The following is a 22,822-nucleotide window of genomic DNA, read 5'->3' on the forward strand; positions in this document are numbered from 1 at the left end:
CTTTATCCATGGCACCATCTCAGGTCAGACTAAACAAGATTTTAAAAGCAGAAATTATAAAATAAAAATTAATATATTGGACTATACTGAACTTAAAATCTGTTTCTCAACATACCGTTAATTTAAAAAATTTAACCCACAAAGTTGGAGAAAATATTTCTACATATATCTGACAAAAGACTCATAACCAGGATACACAAAGAATTATTACATGTTAACATGAAAAAGATAAGACAACCCAATAGAAAAATGGGAAACAGAGTTAGCGGTATATTACATAAGAACATATACTTAAGGAAAATATACATACAAAAAGATGATTGGTTCGTTAGTCATCATGGAAATGAAAAGTAAAATACAATAAGATATTATACTTAGATAAGATATATATACTTTATACCAATAAAAAGCTCAAGTAAAAAGAATAAAAATACACCACATCATGGTAAGAATGTGGAGCAACTAGAATTCTTTCAAATACTAGAGGTTGGTCAAGTAAGTACCTCTTTTATGGAAATAATTAGATATAATTCTTGATCCAGATATTTACATTAAAAAAGTATTATGAAAAAATTGTTTATCAGTGTACTAAAACTAGACAGACTAGAGAGACACCTGCCCTATCATCCAGAAATTCCCTCCTACAGATGGATGCCCTAGAGCAATGTGTAGCTGCCTATTCATAACAGCCAAAAAATAAACCAGACATGTCCATCAATAATAGAATGGATTTTCAATGGTATATTCACACAACAGAACACTATACAGCAATGAAAATGAACACTCTACAACCACATACACTAATATAGATGAACCTCACATAAATAACAGTAAGTGAAAAGAGTATAAATGGTAAACTGCCATTAAAATAAAGTAAAAGAATGGTTAAGCTAATTTGTGCTACTAGGAGTCAGGGGAGTGATTGTGCTTGTAGGAAGTGTATAGAAGAGAACAACCTTTGCAGGGCTGGTAATGAATTTTTTATTTGACTACTGGTTACTTGTGTTGGTTTAACTTGTAAAAAGTGCTGCCAACATTATCTGACTTGGCTCTAAATCCAAAGATATTGTAGGCATTATTGTTTTTCTGTCTGTTTTAATATTTCAGCGAGTCCCTGTATGCTTTTATCTGTTGTGCATGCTTTTAGAAACCTGTTTCCTGGCTGTCTGATTCTCTAGACTTGGGCTGAATATTGTGTTTAAAAACTATTAAGAGAAATAATTGGAGGTCTAAATGACATTATTTCTCTCCCAATATGATATTTTTCAATTGTTTTTACTTAGTACTCAAGGTTACTAGCAGTCTTAAATGATCCTCATCCAAATTAAGTGCTTGAGATTTTTCCAGCTCTCCAAAGACCCAAAGCCAAGAGCTCTTCATTAGTTATGACTTACTCTTTCTCCTAGGGCATTCTTTAGAATTTCTGTCCACCGTGGAATTAATTTATTCTTTCTAAACAACTAATTTCCCAAAACTTTTACTTATAGATACTAACACTGGAGCAATTATCCAGGTTCATCTCAACACACTGTCTTGGGATTGCCTCCCCGAGGCCTCTCCAGAACTGTTAAATAGTCCTGATGTGGCTCCAGCTTAGTCTCTTCCTGAACCAGGCATCAGGGGGTCAGTTCTCAGACTCCCCAGGGCCATCAGAGTGTCCACAGCCTGGTATTGTTCTCCCTTTATGCAGGCACTAAGCCCTCCTTCCCAATCTCAGCCAACAGGATGAATCACCAACCCCTATTCAGAAACAATGCCTTACAATCCTTTATGTCCTGACAGATTTTCATCCTGTGCAGAAAGAAAGTAGGAGCCATCTGCAGAACGAGGCAACTTTGAGTCCAGCACAGAGTGGGTAAGGTCTGTGATATTGGACAATATCACAAACGTATCTCAAAAAGATGCATACTTTGAAAATCTTCATATAACCTACCTTCTTAGTATTTAAAATGATATAACAATCTCTCCAATCTTTTCATCATTATGTAGTTTTCTAACTGCTGTCAGACATGTCATGCATGATACTCAAACTTGCAAGAAAGGCTTTATGAGTGAGATGAGGAGGCTCAAGGAGACTGTGCCCTTCTCAAGGTCATGCAGCTACGGAGCAGCGCAGGACGTATGAAAGGAAAGTTGGCTAGTGCTAGGTTTGGACCCCTTTTCTACACCACCCCAATTTCTCCCCCTCTCTGCCCAGCCACATTGCAGAGAACTTTGTGTCTCTAAAGAGAATTGACCACACAACAGTTCAGAACCCACTGACTCTTACAGACTAGGAGCAGAGTTTTCTACAGTGTACAGTCAGAATTGCCAGCTGATTTAAAAATAAAAACTTGATTTGCAAAACTGAAGTTAGTTAAAGGGGACCAGAAAATAGCCTTTTTCTTTTAAAGCACTATAGGTGATTCCGATGTGATTGGATTGTGGGGAGAGCCTGGATTGAGGACTAGAAAGCAGAGGTACCGATTTCTCTGATGTTTCCCAGTCCTCTTACCTGTCTCCTACCTTCTCTCCTATCAGGCAGGTTGTCGAGAGGGCCCTGAACCCAGGCAACAGGCTGTGGATGGAAGTCTAATGTGGTTTAAGGAGATGAATGACCTTTGTCTCCATGGCAGACACAGAGGTGGTGGCTGGGTGTGCTCAGGGCTGGAGTCACGTAGAAAGCCACATGGTGCTCTTTCTCATCCTCAAGTCAATTTGGGGGTCTTGCAGTGAGTGGTCTATGGAATGAGACTATCAGTTCCCCTTTTTCACTGAAACTCTTTGCTTTTCTAAGAGGCCTCTTTATCTGAAAAGACTCACTTAAGAACTGTTGGGAAATAAATGAACTCATTCATGGTGTACAACATAGGAAAATAATGTGGGTAACAAAACCAGATCTGAGAAACTCTACATACGAAGGGTCGCTATAGCCGGTCCAAAGAATTACTCCCATTTTAACCCAAATGCCAAAGGACCACTACATGGTTACTCTGTCATTTGGAATCTTAATGTTAAGAGAATTTAAGCAAATTCTACTTTCACTAAATGTTTGAATCAAGGGCAATGATCACTCAAATTGTTATTTCAAACAGCCTGTTCGAATGCCTTCCATGGTGGGGAATTCACGTCCCCCAACCCCACCATCCGCCTTTATTGGCCCAGCACTTGTCTTCCGGGAGATAGCATAGCTCATCTTTCTATCTCTCTTTTATGTTCTAACTCCTGACCAAGACAATCTGCACACTTTGCATGCAATGGCCATAATAATAGGTTCTCTCACTCTTCACTTCCCTCTAGGCTGTAGCAGGGGGCCTGCCATGACAGTCTCCACCTAGACATTCTGGCTCCTGCCCTGCAAACACAGGAGAGAAGAGGGAGAGCAGACGAAGGAAAGGGGAAGAGAGGCAGAGAGGGGGAGATGGAGGGAGAAGGAAGCAGATGGCAGCTTCTCATGTGTGCCCTGACCAGTAATTGAACTCCAGAAGTCCACACACAGGGCAATGCTCTATCCACTGAGCCCACCGGAATTTTCTTTTCAATATTTTTACTTTTCCTCTTTGTGCAATTGTATTGCATCAATTTCTTACACTGCATACACATTTTTTAAATATCACAAACGTGTCTACAATATCTTATTGCATACTAATCTTTAAGCACTTCCAAGAGAATTGTAAGATGACATTATTTAAAATAAGACAGTTGATATTATTCTTATTATATTGAGTATGCCAGATTAGCTGTGGCTAAAATTATTAAACTACATAAAAGTTTTCTATGTTTCTCTTTTTATGTCTGTTATTATAGTGTTTCTTTAGCAAAAAAATATTTATAAAATTTAGCCTAAGATATTTTTAATGCTGAAAAAACATAGGTTTTAAATATTTGAATGTCCTTATTTGATTGAAAGCATATAGTAAGTGTCTGTTGGTGATGATATTGCAGAAATTGGGGAAATGGATGGAGGCAATCAGAGTGGAGGCTCGGAGTTCCTTCTACTGGGTCTCTCTGAGAGTCCTAAAGACCAGCAGGTTCTGTTTTGGATGTTCCTGTCCATGTACCTGGTCACAGTGGTGGGAAACACGCTCATAATTCTGGCCATCAGCTTTGATTCCCGCCTGCACACTCCCATGTACTTCTTTCTGGCCAATCTGTCCTTCACCGACCTCTTCTTCGTCACCAACACAGTCCCCAAGATGCTGGTGAACCTTCAGTCCCAGAACAAAGCCATCTCCTATGCAGGATGTCTAACACAGCTCTACTTCCTGGTCTCCTTGGTGGCCCTAGACAACCTCATCCTGGCCACGATGGCATACGACCGCTATGTGGCCATCAGCCGTCCTCTCCACTATGCCACAACCATGAGCCCTGGGCTCTGTATTTTTTCCCTCACCCTGTGTTGGGTGCTCTCTGTTCTGTATGGCTTAATCCACACCATCCTTATGACCAGAGTGACCTTTTGTGGCTCCCGGAAGATCCACTACATCTTCTGTGAGATGTACGTCCTCCTGAGGCTGGCGTGTTCCAACACTCAAGTCAATCACGTGGTACTTATTGCCACAGGATCCTTCATCTTCCTCACCCCTTTTGGGTTTATGATCACGACCTATGTCTGGATTGTCAGAGCCATCCTCCGACTACCCTCAGCCTCTAGCAAGTACAAAGCCTTCTCCACCTGTGCCTCACATTTGGCTGTGGTCACCCTTTTTTATGGGACGCTTGGTATGGTATATTTCAAACCCCTCAACACCTACTCTATGAAGGACTCAGTGGCCACAGTGATGTATGCTGTGGTCACCCCCATGATGAACCCTTTCATCTACAGCCTGAGGAACAAGGACATGCATGGGGCTCTTGGAAGACTCTTCCAAGGGAAAGCCTTCCAGAGGGTGACGTGAAGTAATTTTGAACAGAGCATTAAAGAGCAGACTAGGAATTTTCTCTACCATGTGCAAAGTATTATCCTTTGAGGGATACAGGAGTGTTTAGGCTATAGCTCCACCTTAGAATAAGCTTATGTATCTGTGAGAAGATAATATATATGTGTGTAATCAATGTCCCTCAGACCTCATCATCTTTGGCAATAAATAAAGTCACATAACACTTGTACTAAAAGTTTTCAGGATTAAAGCCTTCACGTTGCCTGACATAGACCCACAGCCCCAGCATTATCCAGATATATCCACTTATGTCCTAGTGGATCTCTCAAATTCTTAGTACACACATTGAGTTCAGAGTTCATATTCTTCTGAACTCCAAGCTTCTCTAAGGGGCCTGCTACCTACAAGCCATTTATAAAACACATTGCACTACTCACACTGCAGATGCCCTGGTTGAGGCCACCCCTTTCCTAATGCTCTGTTGGGCTCAGCTCCCACTGCTTCAGTTCAGACCCACAGTCCCTCTGAACCAGTCCTGATGTTCAGGCAGAGTGGCAGGAGATTCCTCTTCTTTACTCTGTAAAGATTTTAGTCCTTTGGCTCTCAAAAGAATATTATCTCTCTTTTTCCTGATTCCTTTTCTCCAAGAGAAGTCAGACTTTATCTTTGGGATGCCATTCCTTTCCATCACTTATGTGCCCTTCATGTCTCCCCTCTCTTCTTCATGAACCCTAGAAAGAACTCTCAAGCATATCAGCACATGCCTATGAGCTAGAATAGTGGCTGAAGCCATTGGAGGTGAGAAGGTAACTCTGAATCCCAGTTTCTACTTAGGTTCTATGATTCTGACTCCAATTCTGATGTGTAGGTTTCTTTCCACACCAATTGCTCTCTAAGCAATTCTCTGACACTAACATGGTGGCCTTCAATTCAACTTAATTCTGATACTGTCTACCTGGAAATAGTATCAGATTCTATATGTTAAAGGCTCAGTCCTCCAAGACTGTCTGCCTCCCACTTCAGACACAAATCACAAGGCCTGGTTGTCATCTGTACTTCTGATGGGCTAGCTATGGGTTGAAGGTTCCAACAATCCCTTCCACAGGTTCAATTAATTTGCCAGAGCAGCTCACAGAACTCAGAGAAACATTTTACTTACTAGATTATCAGTTTATTATAAAAATATATAACGGGATAATCTGGGTAAAAAAGATGCATAGAGCAACATGTGTGGGAAAGAGCATTGAGATTCCATGCCCTCTTTGAGTATGACACTTTCCCCAAATCTCCACCGGTCACCAACCTGAAAGCTCTCTGACCTCCGGCCTTTTGGGTTTTTATGAAGCCTTCATGACATAGGCATAATTGATTAAATCATTGGCCACTAGTGATTAATTCAACCTCTTGCTCTTCACTGCTCTGCAGAGGTTGGTTGATTCCCCTGACAACAAGCCCAAACCTTAAGTGCTTTCTAAAGGTCACCTCATTAACATAAATTCAGGTCTGGTTGAAAGGATTTTGTAGTAAATATCAAGACACCATTACACTTGTTGGGATAATTGGACAGATACGTGCAAAAATATGAAACTGGACCACCTTCTTATACCACACACAAGAATAAATTCAAAATTGATCAGACTTGAAGCCATAAAAATTCTAGAAGAAAACAAGGGCAGTAAAATCTTGGACATGTCTTGAGGATGAAAAAAGGAACCCGAGTGTACTTTTGGTGAGAGTGAAGATGGTGCAGTCATGTGGAAAGCAGTATGGTGTTACCTAAAAAATTTTTTTAAACTGCCTTATGACCCAGAAACTTCACTTATGGGAATCTATCCAACAAATCTCAAACCACTAATTTGAAAGAATATGTGCATCCCAATGTTCATTGCAACGTTATTTACAATAGACAAGATTTGGAAGCAGCCCAAGTGTCCATCAGTAGATGAGTGATAAGTAAGTTTTGGTACATTTACACAATAGAATACTACTCAGCCATAATAAAGAAGGAAATCTTGTCTTTTATGACAGCATGAATGGACCTGGAGAGTATTATGTGAAGTGAAATAAGTCAGTCAGGGTAAGACAGGTACCATATGATTGCACATATATGTGGAATCTAATGAGAAAAATGAACTAAGAAAAAGATAGAAACAGACTCATAGATATGAAGAACAAACTGACAACAGTCAGAAGGGATTGGGGTTAGAGAGATGAGTGAAAAAGATGAAGGGATTAAGCATAGGAAATACCTTATAGACACAGACAACAGTGTGGGGATTGCAGGAGGGAAAGGAAGTAGGGGAGATGGATGAGGGTAGAGGAGGGTAGAGGGGGAATAGATGGTGATGGAGGAAGACTTGACATGGGGTGGTGAACACACAGTGCAATATACAGATGATGTATTATAGAATTGTACATCTGAAACCTGTATATTTTATTAACCAATGTCACCCAAATAAAACAATGAAAATATAACACTATTACACTCTTATCACTTGGGAAATTCCAAAGCTTTTAGGATTCTGTGCCAGAAATGGGAGATCAAATGTATATACAGTGGTCCCTTGTCTATTGTGGGGGTAAGGTTCCAGAACCCACCACCATAGGCAAAAATCCACGAAGTAGCCACCTTATATTTATTTTATTATTTATATATATTTTAGGGCTTTATAAACCCTCCCTGCACTCTTATAAACCTTTCCCACACTGTTCTTAACCTTTCCCACACATATTTTGAGAATTTTACTACAAAAATAATTAAAATAATAAATATATAAAAATATCTATATACCCAAAGTCCCACGATATAGTGAAAAATTGACAATACAAGATTAGATATATATGATTTAGGCCCTGGCCAGTTGGTTCAGTGGTAGAACATTGGCCCAGCATGTGGAAATCCCAGTTTGATTCCCAGCCAGGGCACACAGAAGAAGCACCCATCTGCTTCTCCACCCTTCCCCTTCTCCTTTCTCTCTATCTCTCTGTTTTTCTCCCATTGGAGCAAAGTTGGCCTGGGCACTGAGAATGACTCCATGGCCTCTGCCTCACATGCTAGAATGGCTCTGGTTGCAACAGAGCAATGTCCCAGATGGGCAGAGCATTGCTCCCTATTGGACTTGCTGTGTGGATCCTGGTTGGATGCATACAGGAGTCTCCCTCTGTGCCTCCCTGCTCTCACTCTGAAAAATACACACAAACACACACACACACACACACACACACACACAAAGTATCAAATACATAAGCATAAATGCAGAAAAGATTGGCAAGAATGGCACTGAAGACTACACAATATTATTGAGGTAAATTAAAGAAAGAATATGAAAAATACCCCAAATTCATGACATAACAGTCTCATTATTAGAAAGATACCCATTTTCCCCCAAAGCAATCTAATTTCGATACCATAAACATCAAAATCCTAGTAGGTCTTTTTGAGGAAATGGACAAGCTTACTCTAAAATTTATATGAAAAGCTAGCCAACAATAACCAAAGAAAAACTGAATAAGAAAACAAAGGATTTAAACATACATCAATCCTACTAGAAAATATAGTTAATAAATAAGTGGAATATTGATAAAAGGGTAGACAGACAAAACTGACAAATGGAACAGAGTCTAGAAACAGATTCACATATACACAGTCACCTAACTAATGGTCAAATTCATATGGCAGTGGGGAAAAGATGGTTCTTTTAGTAAGTGGGAATGGATCAGTAGGAGGTCCATGCTTTGGGGAGAAAAATGTATCTAAATCTCTCCCTCACTTGCTATAAGAATCAGTTCTAGGTTGATAGCAGATCTTAATGTGAAAGACAAAACAATATATCTTTTATAGGAGAATATTAGCAAAGATTTAGCAAAGATTATGAAGCAAGATTTTTTTTTAGATTTTATTTATTCACTTTTGGAGAAAGAGAAGAGAGAGAGAGAAGGAAGAAGGAGCAGGAAGCATCAACTCCCATATGTGCTTAGACGAGGCAAGTTCAGGGTTTCGAACCAGTGACCTCAGCGTTCCAGGTCAACGCTTTATTCACTGCACCCCCACAGGTCAGACTAAATGAGACATTAAAAGCACAAATTATAAAATGAAAATTAATATATTGGACTGTACTGAACGTAAAATCTGTTTCTCAACATAATGTTAATTGAAAATATTAAACCACAAGGAGAAAATATGGCCACAGAGTAGGCAGATACTTCAACTTCCACTTCCCATAACCAAGGTAATTACAACTTAAATCTGAGAACACTCATCATGAAAGACCAACTTTGGACTAAACTAAGAGGATTCTATAGCCAAGGACCACCGAAAAACGCACACTGAGACTGGTAGGACAGGTGGAGATGCAGAAAAGGATGTCCCGCTCCCAGGAGCAAGCGGCGGCCTGGAGCGACACTAGTGACGGGGAGGGTTTTCCAGTGAGTTGTGGGTCCTCAACTCTAAAACTAAAATCTCAGCCTAGAACCCTGGAGCCTGGAGGGGGCTTACGGACTATATTTGGCTGAGAAAAGAGCCCAGACACTGTTTAAGAGAATGAGGCAGAACTCTCGGACCCAGGCTCCATATTAAAGGGACTGCATGGAGAGCCTCGCTCACAGCCACTTTCCCAGAGCTCCAGGAGTGAGGAGCACTGGGAGGACTGGAGTTGCCAGGGGAAAGAGTGGTCTCAGAGGCACAGGGGGAGACACTTTGAGGGATGGACACCCTAACTCCTGGGCTGAGTCACTCCCAAAATCTAAAGTGAACATTTTTCCTAGGAACAGCAGTACCAGCAAAGGGAAAATATTACCCCATCTCCACCAGAGCTTCACCTGCCCCAGTTAGAGCAAAGGCATTTAGAGGCAGGCAGCACATTATGGACACAAATAGGAAGTGCAGAAGCTTAAGCTACACCCCTCCCCCACCCCACCCCACCCCGCACTGCTGAGCGCTTACTGGGAGCAAATGGGCAGAAGGAAGCAGGACTCGGCCACAGTGGCCAGGGCGGTTCAAGCGAGCATGCGCAGGCTGACTGCGGAGGCAGGAACTGCCGCTGCTGCTGCCGCTGCAGAGGTCCAGGCTCACACACAGTCCTGCTTGCTGTATGGGCCCTCCCTTGGTGAAGGCGGAGGCCCAAGCAACAGCAGAAGGGGTCCGCATGGACACACATGACCCCGCCAGTGAGGGCAGAAGTTGAGGCAGCCGCTGCAGAGGTCCGGGCCGGCATGCAAACCTGCCTGCGGTGTGGGCGCACCCTCAGCAGCAGCAGAAGCCGGGTGACCAAGCGGGTGGACTGAGCAGGCATGTGTGCTCCCCCGTCAGCAGCTGAGGAGGTCTGAGCCGACACGCAGACCCCTCATGATGTGGACTAACCCTAGGCAGCCGCAAAGGCCGAGGCAACCCCGGAAGTGGTCCGAGTGGGTGTGCGTAGGACCAACCGCGGGGTGAAAGCTGGGCAGATGGTATAGAGGCCCAAGCCCATGAGCAAAATTGCCCATGGACAAGCTGGCCCTCAGCAGCAGCAGAGGCTGGGGCAACCATGGAAGCAGTCCAAACGGGCTCATGCGGGTACACATGAGCCCACCCTGGGGAGTGGTGACCGCGGAGGCAGGCTGGTGCCAGCAGCACCTGAGCCTAAACACCCCAGGCAGCAACAGCGGCAGCAGCAGTGGCCCACTGGACAGACCACACAACAGGAGCACAGGGGCCACACCCAGAGGACCCTACTGAGTGCTGATAAAGAAGAAAAAAACAAAACAAAATAAAATAAATAAAATGTTTGGCTAGAATGACACCTGAAGCTAAGAAATAGGCCACATCCAGTACTGTACCTAATCACTGAATTACAGTACTGAGCCCAACAAGTAGCCAGCAATAAGAGGCAACAGAAAGTGGATCTCAGGGAAACTTGAACTTTTAAAGAACGTTTCCAGGCCAAGAGTATATAAAAGCAAGCCTAGGAGTGCAGCTGATATTTACAATGGCACCTGGACCCAGCAGAGGCAGCCACAAGGTCTGGATCGCCAGTAGCTCCCAAAAGGTTGATAAGAGCCAGTCACAGGCAGTGACTTCCACTGATCTGCGCTAGGCCTCAAACAGGAAGGTCCAGGGCACATTCAGTGGCCAGATCCGGAAAGCACCAGTTCAGGACCTAACTACCCTTGTTAGAGTGGAAGCTTAACGAAGGGCTCCTCACACCTGACCCAGCTAAGACTTAGAAAACTCCGACACAAACAGCAAAAAATAACAGTGATAGCTGATAAGTAGCCCACAGCGGATTACAAAAAACAGCTGATGCCACCCAAGAAGATCTAGAAATAACAGAACTGAAAATTGAAGGCAGACAATACCAAACCTAGACTTAGCTAGCTTCACAAAAAATACACCCAAATGAGAAGTGTATACATAGACAAAATGGGAAGACAAAGAAGTGCAATCCAAATGAATCAACAAGAGAAACACTCAGAAAAAGAACTGAGTTAGATGGAAATAACCAAACTACCAGATGCACACTTTAAAATAATTATTAATTATTGTGCCCTGGCCAGTTGGCTCAGTGGTAGAGCATCGGCCTGGCGTGCAGAAGTCCCGGGTTTGATTCCTGGCCAGGGCACACAGGAGAAGCACCCATCTGCTTCTCCACCCCTCCCCCTCTCCTTCCTCTCTGTCTCTCTCTTCCCCTCCCGCAGCAAGGCTCCATTGGAGCAAAGATGGCCCGGGCACTGGGGATGGCTCCTTGGCCTCTGCCCCAGGCACTGGAGTGGCTCTGGTCGCAACAGAGAGATGCCCCAGAGGGGCAGAGCATCGCCCCCTGGTGGGCAGAGCGTTGCCCCCTGGTGGGCATGCCGGGTGGATCCCGGTCGGGCGCATGCGGGAGTCTGTCTGACTGTCTCTCCCCGTTTCCAGCTTCAGAAAAATACAAAAAAAAAAAATTGAAAAAAAAATTATTAGAATGTTCAAGATCTTAGAGTAACAATGGATAGATACAATGAGCACATAAATAAAGAGATAGCAAGCATCAGAAAGGACACTGAAATAATAAAGAAGAACCAGTCAGAAATGACAAACACAATATCAGAAATGAAGACTACACTAGAAGCAATTAAAAGCAAGCTGGATGAAACAGAGGATCGAATCAGTGATTTAGAAGACAAGATAAACAAAAACATGGAAGTGGAGTAGCAAAAAGAAAAGAGACTCAAAAAGTCAGAGGAAACTCTAAGAGAGCTCTGAAAACCTAAAGAGAAACAACATCCGCATCATAGGGATTCCTGAAGAAGGAGAAAAAGAACAAGAGATATAGAGCTAGTTTAAAAAAATCATAGCTGAAAACTTTCCTAAATTGATAAGGAAAAAGTCACACAAGCTCAAGAAGCACAGAGAATTCCATTAAGGAGAAACTAAAAGAAAGCTACACCGGCCCTGGCCGGTTGACTCAGTGGTAGAGCGTCGGCCTGGCATGCAGAAGTCCTGGGTTCGATTCCCGGCCAGGGCACACAGGAGAAACACCCCTCTGCTTCTCCACCCCTCCCCCTCTCCTTCCTCTCTGTCTCTCTCTTCCCCTCCCGCAGTGAGGCTCCATTGGAGCAAAGATGGCCTGGGCGCTGGGGATGGCTCCTTGGCCTCTGCCCCAGGCAGAGTGGCTGGAGTGGCTCTAGTTGCAACAGAGCGATGCCCCGGAGGGGCAGAGCATCGCCCCCTGGTGGGCAGAGCGTCGCCCCCTGGTGGGCATGCCGGGTGGATCCCGGTCGGGCACATGCAGGAGTCTGTCTGACTGTCTATCCCTGTTTCCAGCTTCGGAAAAATACAAAAATACATCATAATTAAAATACCAAAGCTATGAGAAAAAGAAAAAATATTAAAAGCTACAAGAGAAAAAAAGTCAATCACCTACAGAGGAGCCCTCATAAGGATGACATCCAAATTTTCAACAGAAACACTTAAGGCCAGAAGGGAATGGCAAAAAATATTCAAAGTAATGTAGAACAAGAGCCTACAACCAAGACTTCTTTATCCAGCAAGGCTATTGTTTAAAATTGAAGGAGAAATAAAAAGCTCCTCAGGCCAAACCCCCCCCCCTCAAACTCAAGGAATTCATTACAACCAATCCAATGCTGCAAAAAATGTTAAGGGGCCTGTTGTAAACAGAACAAAGGGGGAAAAGAATATAGTATAAGAGGAATGTAACTTTAAAGAATAAAATGGCAATAAACAACTACATATCAATAATAACCTTAAATGTAAATGGATTAAATGTTTCAATCAAAAGACATAGAGTAGCTGCATGGATAAGAAAACAGGACCCATACATATGCTGTCTACAGGAGACACACCTCAAAACAAAAGATACACATAGACTAAAAGTAAAAGATTGGAAAAAATATTTTATGCAAATGGAAATGAAAAAATGCTGGGGTAGCAATACTTATATCTGACAAAATAGACTTTAAAACAAAGGCTATAATAAGAGATAAAGAAGGTCACTACATAATGATAAAGGGAGCAATCCAACAGGAAGTAATAACCATTATAAATATCTATGCACCTAATACAGGAGCACCTAAATATATAAAGCAGACTTTGATGGATATAAAGGCGAGATCAACAGCAATACTATAATAATAGGGGATTTCATAACCCACTAACATCATTAGATAGATACTCAAGAAAGGAAATTAACAAAAAAACAGCAGACTAAAAGGCGAAAGCCCAGAATCAGGCAGAGACCCACAGCTGAGCAAAGGTGCTCACCCCTGCCATCAGGGCCAAGCAGAATGCCACCCATGGGGGCGGGGCAAAGGCCAAGGCCACCGAGGCTTGTACACCCGAGCACGTGATCACAGCCACTCCCATGAAGAAGAGAAAGAACCACAGCAACACCCATACCTGAACACCCTAGGCAGCAGCAGCAGAGGGAGTGGCGGGCCTGCAGACAGACCACACCTAGGAAACACAGAGGCCACACCCAGTGGACTTCATTGGCCAAAACCTTCTTTTACACAGACAGAATGAGAAGGCAGAGAAATGTAACACAAATGAATCAAGAGAAATCCCCAGAAAAGGACCTGAATGAGTCAGATATAACCAAATTACCAGAGGCAGAGTTTAAAATAACAATTGTTAGGATGCTCAAAGATATTAGAATGACAATAGATGGTCATTACGAACACCTAAATAAAGAGATAGCAATATAAAAAAGGACATTGAAATAATAAAAAAGATCAGTCAGAAATGACAAATACAACATCAGAAATGAAGAACACAATAAAAGGAATTAAAAGCAGGATGGATGAAGCTGAAAATTGAAGCAGCAAGTTAGAGGACAAGATAAATAAAGGCATGGAAGCAGAGCAGAAAAAAGAAAAGAGACTCAAAAAGTCTGAGGAAACTCTAAGAGAGCTCTGTGAAAACATGAAGAGAAATAATATCCACATCATAGGGGTTCCTGAAGAAGAAGAGAAAGAACAAGGGATAGAGACTTTGTTCAAACATATCATAGCTGAAAACTTCCCTCAATTAAGGCAGGAAAACATCTCACAAGTTCAAGAAGCACAGAGAACTCCATTAAAGAGAAACCCAAAGAAATCTACACCAAGACACATCATAATTAAAATACCAAAGCTAAGTGATAAAGAGAAAATATTAAAAACTGCTAGAGAAAAAAAGACTATCACCTACAAAGGAGCCCCCATAAGGATGACTTCTGACTTCTCAACAGAAACACTTGAGGCCAGAAGGGAATGGCAAGAAATATTCAAAGTAATGCAGAACAAGAGCCTACAACCAAGACTACTTAATCCAGCAAGGCTATCATTTAAAATTGAAGGAGAAATAAAAAGCTTTCCAGACAAAAAAAAGCTCAAGGAATTCACTACAACCAAACCAAGACTGCAAGAAATGCTAAGGGGCCTGTTGTAAACCGATCAAAGGAGAAAAAGAATATAGCAAAAGAGGAATACAGTTTTAAAGAATAAAATGGCAAAAGACAATTACATATCAATAGTAACCTTAAACATAAATGGATTAAATGATCCGATCAAAAGACATAGGGTAGCTGCATGGATAAGAAAACAGGACCCATACATATGCTGTCTACAAGAGACACACCTTAAATCAAAAGATACACATAGATTGAAGATAAAAGGATGGAAAAAAATATTTCACGCAAATAAAAATTAAAAAAAAAGCTGGGGTAGCAATAGTTATAAAAGACAAAATGGACCTTAAAACAAAGACTATAGTAAGAGATAAAGAAGGTCACTACACAATGATAAAGGGAGCAATCCAACAGGAAGATATAATCGTTATAAATATCTACGCACCTAATATAGGAGCACCTAAATATATAAAGCAGACTTTGATGGATTTTTTTTTTTTTTTGTATTTTTCTGAAGCTAGAAATGGGGAGAGACAGTCAGAGAGACTCCCGCATGCGCCCGACCGGGATCCACCCAGCACGCCCACCAGAGGCGATGCTCTGCCCACCAGGGGGTGATGCTCTGCCCCTCCGGGGCGTCACTCTGCCGCGACCAGAGCCACTCTAGCGCCTGGGGCAGAGGCCAAGGAGCCATCCCCAGTGCCCAGGCCATCCTTGCTCCAATGGAGCCTTGGCTGCAGGAGGGGAAGAGAGAGACAGAGAGGAAGGAGGGGGTGGGGGTGGAGAAGCAAATGGGCGCTTCTCCTATGTGCCCTGGCCAGGAATCGAACCCAGTTCCCCCACACGCCAGACCAATGCTCTACCGCTGAGCCAACCGGCCAGGGCCAGACTTTGATGGATTTAAAGGGTGAGATCAACAGCAATACTATAATAGTAGGGCATTTCAATACCCCACTAACACTACTAGATAGATCCTCAAGAAAGGAAATTAACAAAGAAAAAGCAGACTTAAAGGACATACTAGATCAATTCGATTTAATAGGTATCTTCAGAATCTTTCACCCTAAAGCAGCAGAATACACATTCTTTTCAAGTGCTTATGGTACATTTTCTAGGATAGACCATGTTAGGGCACAAAAGCGGTCTCAACAAATTTAAGAGGATTGAAATTATATCAAGCAGTTTCTCAGATCACAATGGTATGAAACTAGAAATCAACCACAACAGAAAAATGAAAAATATTCAAACACTTGAAAACTAAATAGCATGTTATTAAATAACGAATGGGTTAACAATGAGATCAAAGAAGAAATTTAAAAATTCCTAGAAACAAACGATAACGAGCATACATCAACTCAAAATTTATGGGACACAGCAAAAGCAGTCCTGAGAGGGAAGTTCATAGCATTACAGGCATACCTCAAGAGCTAGAAAAAGCAAGTTTATCCCAGAGGTAGTAGAAGGAAGAAAATAATAAAGATCAGGGTGGAAATAAATGACATAGAGGCTAAAACACATTACAGAAGATCAATGAAACCAAGAGCTGGTTCTTTGAAAAGGTAAACAAGATCGATGAACCTTTAACCAGAATCACCCAGAAAAGAGAGAGAGGACCCAAATAAATAAAATTAGAAATGAGAGTGGAGGAATAACAACTGACACAACAGAAATACAAAGGATTGTAAGAAAATACTATGAAGAACTGTATGCCAAAAATTTAGACAACCTAGGTGAAATAGACAAATTTCTTGAAACATATAATCTTTCAAATACAATCTGGAAGAATCAGAAAACCTAAACAGACCAACTACAACAAATGGGATCGAAACAGTTATCAAAAAACTCGCAACAAACAAAAGCCCTGGGCCAGATGGCTTCACAGGTAAATTCTGCCAAATACTCAAAGAGGAACTAACTCCTGTCCTTCTCAAGCTATTTCAAAAAATTCAAGAGAAAGGACAACTTCCAAGCTCCTTTTATGAGGCGAGAACAGTTCTGATTCCAAACCAAGGCAAAGACAACCCAAAGAAAGAAAATAATAGGCCAATATCCCTGATGAATTTAGATGCTAAAATCCTCAACAAAATATTAGCAAACCAGGCCCTGGCCGATTGGCTCAGCGGTAGAGCATCGGCCTAGCGTGCGGAGGACCCGGGTTCTATTCCCGGCCAGGGCACATAGGAGAAGCGCCCATTTGCTTCTCCACCCCTCCGCCGCGCCTTCCTCTCTGTCTCTCTCTTCCCCTCCCGCAGCCAAGGCTCCATTGGAGCAAAGATGGCCCGGGCGCTGGGGATGGCTCTGTGGCCTCTGCCCCAGGCGCTAGAGTGGCTCTGGTCGCAACATGGCGACACCCAGGAGGGTCGCAACATGGCGACGCCCAGGATGGGCAGAGCATCGCCCCCTGGTGGGCAGAGCGTCGCCCCCGGGTGGATCCCGGTCGGGCACATGCGGGAGTCTGTCTGACTGTCTCTCCCTGTTTCCAGCTTCAGAAAAATGGAAAAGAAAAACAAAACAAAACAAAACAAAAAAAAAACTAATAATTGATGCTTCTCATCTCTTTCCATTCCTGCCTGTCTGTCCCTGTCTATCCCTCTCTCTCTCTCTCTCTATCCCTGTAAAAAAATATATATATATTAGCAAACCAGATACAGCAATACATGAAAAAATCATACATCATGATCAAGTGGGATTTATTCTGGGGGGGGCAAGGCTCGTGCAATATTTGGAAATCAATCAATGTGACTCATCACTAAACCCACATTATAATTTCAACAGAGGCAGAAAAAGCATTTGATAAAATCCCGCACCCATTCATGATCAAAACTCTCAGCAAAGTGGGAATACAGGGAACATACCTCAACATGATAAAAGCCATCCATGCAAACCCACAGCCAACATTATAATCAATGGGCAAAAATTAAAAGCAATCCACTTAAGATCAGAAATAAGGCAGGGATGCCTCCTTTCATTACTCTTATTCAGCATAGTTTTAGAAGTCTTAGCCCCAGCAATCAGACAAGAAAAAGAAATAAAAGGCATCCATATTGGAAAACAAGAAGTAAAACTATCATTATTTGCAGATGATATGATACTGTATATAGAAAACCATAAAGTATCAGTCAAAAAACTACTGGACCTGATAAATGAATTCAGCAAGGTGGAAGATATAAAATTAATACTCAGAAATCAGAGGCGTTTTTATACACCAACAATGAACTGACAGAAAGAGAAATTAAGAAAACAGTCTTCTTCACTATTGCAATAAAAGAAATAAAGTATGTATGTAGGAGTAAATTTAACCAAAGAGATTAAAGACTTGTACTCAAAAAATTATAAAATGTTGATAAAAGAAATCAAGGAAGATACAAACAAGTGGAAGCATAAACCATGTTCATGGGTAGGAAGAATAAAAATCATTAAAATATCTATATTACCCAAAGCAATTTATAAATTCAATGCAATACTAATTAAAATTCCAATGACATACTCTAAAGATATAGAACACATATTCCAAAAATGTATATGGAACCAAAAAAGAACACAAATAACCTCAGTATTCTTGAAAAGGAAGAATAAAGTGGGAGGTATCACACTTCCTGATATCAAGTTATACTACAAGGCCACTGTGATCAGAACAGGTTGGTACTGGCATAAGAACAGGCATATATACCAATGGAACAGAACAGAGAACCCAGAAATAAACCCACAGCTTTATGGACAACTGATATTTGACAAAGGAGGTAAGAGCATACAATGGAGTAAAGAGAGCCTCTTTAACAAATGGTTTTGGGAAACTTGGACAGCTTCCTGCAAAAAAAAGAAACTAGACCACCAACTTATACCAGTCACAAAAATAAACTCAAAATAAATAAAAGACTTAAATGTAAGCCATGAAACTATAAGCATCTTAGAAGAAAACATAGGCAGTAAGCTCTTGGACATCTCTCACAGCAATATATTTGTCAATTTATTTCCACTGGCAAGAGAAATAAAAGACAAGATAAACAAATGGACTATATCAAACTAAAAAACTTTTGCACAAAAGACAATAAGAACAGAATAAAAAGACAAACTACACAATGAAAGAACATATTTGACAATAGGTCTGATAAGGGGTTAATAACCAAAATTTATAAAGAACTTGTAAAACTCAACACCAGGAAGATAAAAAAATCCAATCAAAAAATGGGAAAAAGAAATGAATAAACACTTCTCCAAAGAGGACATACAGATGGCCAATAGGCATATAAAAAATGCTCAATATCACTAATCATGAGAAAAATGCATATTAAAACCACAATGAGATACCACCTCACACCAGTCAGAATGGTGCTCATTAACAAAACAACACATAGTAAGTGCTGGTGAAGATGTGGAGAAAAGGGAACCCTTCTGCACTGCTGCTGGGAATGTAGACTGGTACAACCACTGTGGAAAACAGTATGGAGATTTCTCAAAAAATTAAAAATCGAACTGCCTTCTGACCCAGCCAACCCACTTTTAGGCATATATCCCAAGAACATCATATCACTGATTCAAAAGGAGAAATGCACCCCTATGTTTATGGCAGCATTGTTCACAATAGCAAAGATCTGGAAACAGCCCAAATGTCCGTCAGTGGACAAGTGGATTAAAAAGCAGTGGAACATATATACAATGGAATACTATGGGGCCATGAAAAAGAAGGAAATCTTACCTTTTGTGGCAACATGGATGGGCATGGAAACTATCATGCTAAGTGAAATAAGCCCAGCAGAGAAAGAAAAGTATCATATGACCTCACTCATTTGAGGAATCCAATGAACAATGTAAACTGAGAAGCAGAATTGAGACAGAGGAGGTATCAAAGGGACCAGAGGAAAAGAGGACAGAGGGAAAGGGGATGATAGGATAGGATGAACCTGAAGGGAAGGGGGGAGGGTGCTGTGGGGAGGGGAACAAGGGAGATATGCAGGGGAATACGAGGAAGAGAGGGATGCATTTGGGGCAACACTAGAATCTATGTAAACACAATAAATTAAAATCAATAAAAAAAAAGAAAAAATATTAACCCACAAAGTTGGAGATTTATCTACATATGTCTGACAAAGGACTCATAACCAGGGTACACAAAAAATTTCTACACATTAACATGAAAGAGACAGACAATCCAATAGAAAAATGGGAAAAAGAGTTAATTGTATATTACAAAAGAGCATATATATACTTAAGGAAAATAACCACATGGAAAGATGATGGTTTGTTAGTCATCATGGAAATGAAAAGTAAAATACAATAAGATATTATTATACTTAGATAAGACATATATATACCTTATACCAATAAAAAGCTCAAATAAAAAGAATAAAAATACACCAAATCATGGTAAGAATGTGAAGCAACTAGAAATAATTAGGTATGATGGAAATAATTAGGTATCATTCTTCATCCATATATTTACACTTTAAAATGTATTATGAAAAAACTGTTTAGCAATGTCTACTAAAACTAGACAGATACCTGCCCTATCATCCAGAAATTCCTCTCCTACGGATGGATGCCCTAGAGCAGTGTGTAGCTGTACTATTCCTAATAGCCAAAAAATAAACCAGACATGTCCATCAATAATAGAATGGATTTTCAATGGTATATTCACACAACAGAACACTATACAGCAATGAAAATGAACACTCTACAACCACATACACTAATATAGATGAACCTCACACATACAGTAATGCTTCGGTTTTCATTGACTTCAGCTATCGTTGGTTTCGGTTTTTGTCCGTTTTTTCCGTGAAAAATTTGTCTCGGTTTTTGTCACTTGCCTCAGATTTTGTCAGCATGTCCATGTGACCTCGCTGCTAATTTTGTTAAAACAAAGGGCAACCCATGTGTTCTCCTGCTCAATGTGGCATTGTTTCTTGTGAGAGCATCACCCCATGCATCTAGCCAAACAATTCCCTTGCTATTCAGTGTTTTTGCACTTTTTTTATTGATTGCAAGTGCTAAAACTACAATTACATGTAAGTGATTACTGCGTATACAGTATTCAGTGTAATGTGTTTATTTTCCAATTTTCAGTTTCAAAATGTATGTAATGCATGTAAGATAAAATCACATGTTCAAATCTCATTGTCCCTGTTAAGTGTATCCCTTGCTAATAATGCCTTGTTAAATGGTCATTTATTCTTTACATTAGTCTTTTATATTCATTTTATATTAATTTCTTACTGTTTTTAGTATTAAGCACTCCATTTATTCTCTATAAAATGTGTTTTGGGTATGTATTTAAGAGTGTCTAAAATGAATTAATTGGATTTACATTGATTCATTTGGAAATCATTGCCTCAGTTTTTGTCGGTTTTGGATTTTGCCAATTGTTTCTAGATAGCTTATCGATGAAAACCGAGGTATCACTGTATAACAGGGAGTGAAAGCAGACAAGAAAAAAGTATAAAAGGTAAACTCCCATTAAAATAGAGTAAAAGAATGGTTAAGCTAATTTGTGCTACTAGGAGTCAGGGGAGTGATTGCCCTTGTAGGAAATGTCTAAAAGAAAACAGCCTTTGCAGGGCTGGTATTGGGATTTTTATCTGACTACTGGTTACTTGTGTTGGTTTAGTTTGTAAAAAAGTGCTGCCAACATTTTCTGACTTGGCTCTATATTCAAAAATATTGTAGGAATCATTGTTTTTCTGTATGTCTGATTTTTACATTGAAGGGAGTCCCTGTATGCTTTTATCTGTTGTTCATGTTTTATTTATTTATTTATTTTTGTATTTTTCAGAAGTGAGAAGCAGGGAGACAGAGAGACAGAATTCCGCATGTGCCTGACCAGGATCCATCTGGCAAGCCCACTAGGGGGCAATGCTCTGACTGTCTGAGGTCCCTGATTTGTTGCAACCAGAGCTATTTTAGTGCCTGAGGCAGAGGCCATGGAGCTGACCTCAGAGCCCTGGCCAACTTTCCTCCAATGGAGCCCTAGCTGCAGGAAGGAAGGAGAGGGATAGAAAGAAAAGAAAAGGGGGGAGTGATGGAGAAGCAGATGGCTGCCTCTCCTGTGTGCCCTGGCCAGAAATCATACCTAGAACTTCTACACACTGGGCTGATACTCTACCACTGAACCAACAGGCCAGGGCTGTTTTTCATCCTTTTAGAATCCTATTTCCTGGCTGTATGATTCTCTAGACTTGGGCTGAATGTTGTGTTTAAAAACTATTAAGAGAAATAATTGGAGGCCTAAGATGACATTATTCCCCTCCAAATATGATTTTGTTTTCAATTGTTTTTACTTAGTGCTCAAGGTTACTAGCAGTCTTGAATGATCCTCATCCAAATTAAGTGCTTGAGATTTTACCAGCTCTCCAAAGACCCAAAGCCAAGAGCTCTTCATTAGTTATGACTTACTCTTACTCCTAGGGCATTCTTTAGGATTGCTGTCCACTGTGGAATTAATTTATTCCTTCTAAACAACTCATTTCCCAAGACTTTTACTTATAGATACTAATACTGGAACAATTATTCAGGTTCATCTCAACACACTGTCTTGGGATTGCCTCCCCGAGGCCTCTCAAGAACTGTTAAATAGTCCTGATGTGGCTCCAACTTAGCCTCTCTTCCTGAACTGGGCATCAGGGGGTCAGTTCTCAGATTCCCCAGGGCCATCAGAGTGTCCACAGCCTGGTATTGTTCTCCCTTTATGCAGGCACTAAGCCCTCCTTCCCAACCTCAGCCAACAGGATGAATCACCAACCCCTATTCAGAAACAACGCCTTACAATCCTTTATGTCCTGACAGATTTTCATCCTGTGCAGAAAGAAAGTAGGAGCCATCTGCAGAACGAGGCAACTTTGAGTCCAGCACAGAGTGGGTAAGGTCTGTGGTATTGGACAATATCACAAACGTATCTCACGAAGATGCATACTTTGAAAATCTTCATATAACCTACCTTCTTAGTATTTAAGGTGATACAACAATCTCTCCAATCTTACATCATTCTGTAGTTTTTTAACTGCTGTCAGACGTGTCGTGTATGATACTCAAACTTGCAAGAAAGGCTTTATGAGTGAGATGAGGAGGCTCAAGGAGGCTGTGCCCTTCTCAAGGTCATGTAGCTAG

General features: G+C 41.1%; 2 protein-coding genes across 3 annotated transcripts in view; one reads left to right on the forward strand and one right to left on the reverse strand.

Moving 5' to 3' along the window:
• Positions 1 to 22,822, reverse strand: part of RAP1GAP2 (RAP1 GTPase activating protein 2) — a 490,286-nt gene that overhangs the window by 161,364 nt on the left and 306,100 nt on the right. The window lies entirely within an intron of this gene.
• Positions 1,645 to 4,903, forward strand: LOC136323507 (olfactory receptor 1D2). Of its 2 annotated transcripts, none has more exons than XM_066255353.1 (2): positions 1,645 to 1,855; positions 3,925 to 4,903. In XM_066255353.1, exon 2 carries the CDS (start codon positions 3,936 to 3,938, stop codon positions 4,875 to 4,877), a length of 942 nt encoding a protein of 313 aa, XP_066111450.1. In that variant the 5' UTR covers positions 1,645 to 1,855; positions 3,925 to 3,935; the 3' UTR covers positions 4,878 to 4,903. The 2 variants fall into 2 exon arrangements, with proteins under 2 accessions (XP_066111450.1, XP_066111449.1); XM_066255352.1 differs by lacking the exon at positions 1,645 to 1,855 and adding an exon at positions 2,565 to 2,623.

The sequence above is a fragment of the Saccopteryx bilineata genome, chromosome 2 (assembly GCF_036850765.1).
Source record: "Saccopteryx bilineata isolate mSacBil1 chromosome 2, mSacBil1_pri_phased_curated, whole genome shotgun sequence".
NCBI lineage: Eukaryota > Metazoa > Chordata > Mammalia > Chiroptera > Emballonuridae > Saccopteryx > Saccopteryx bilineata.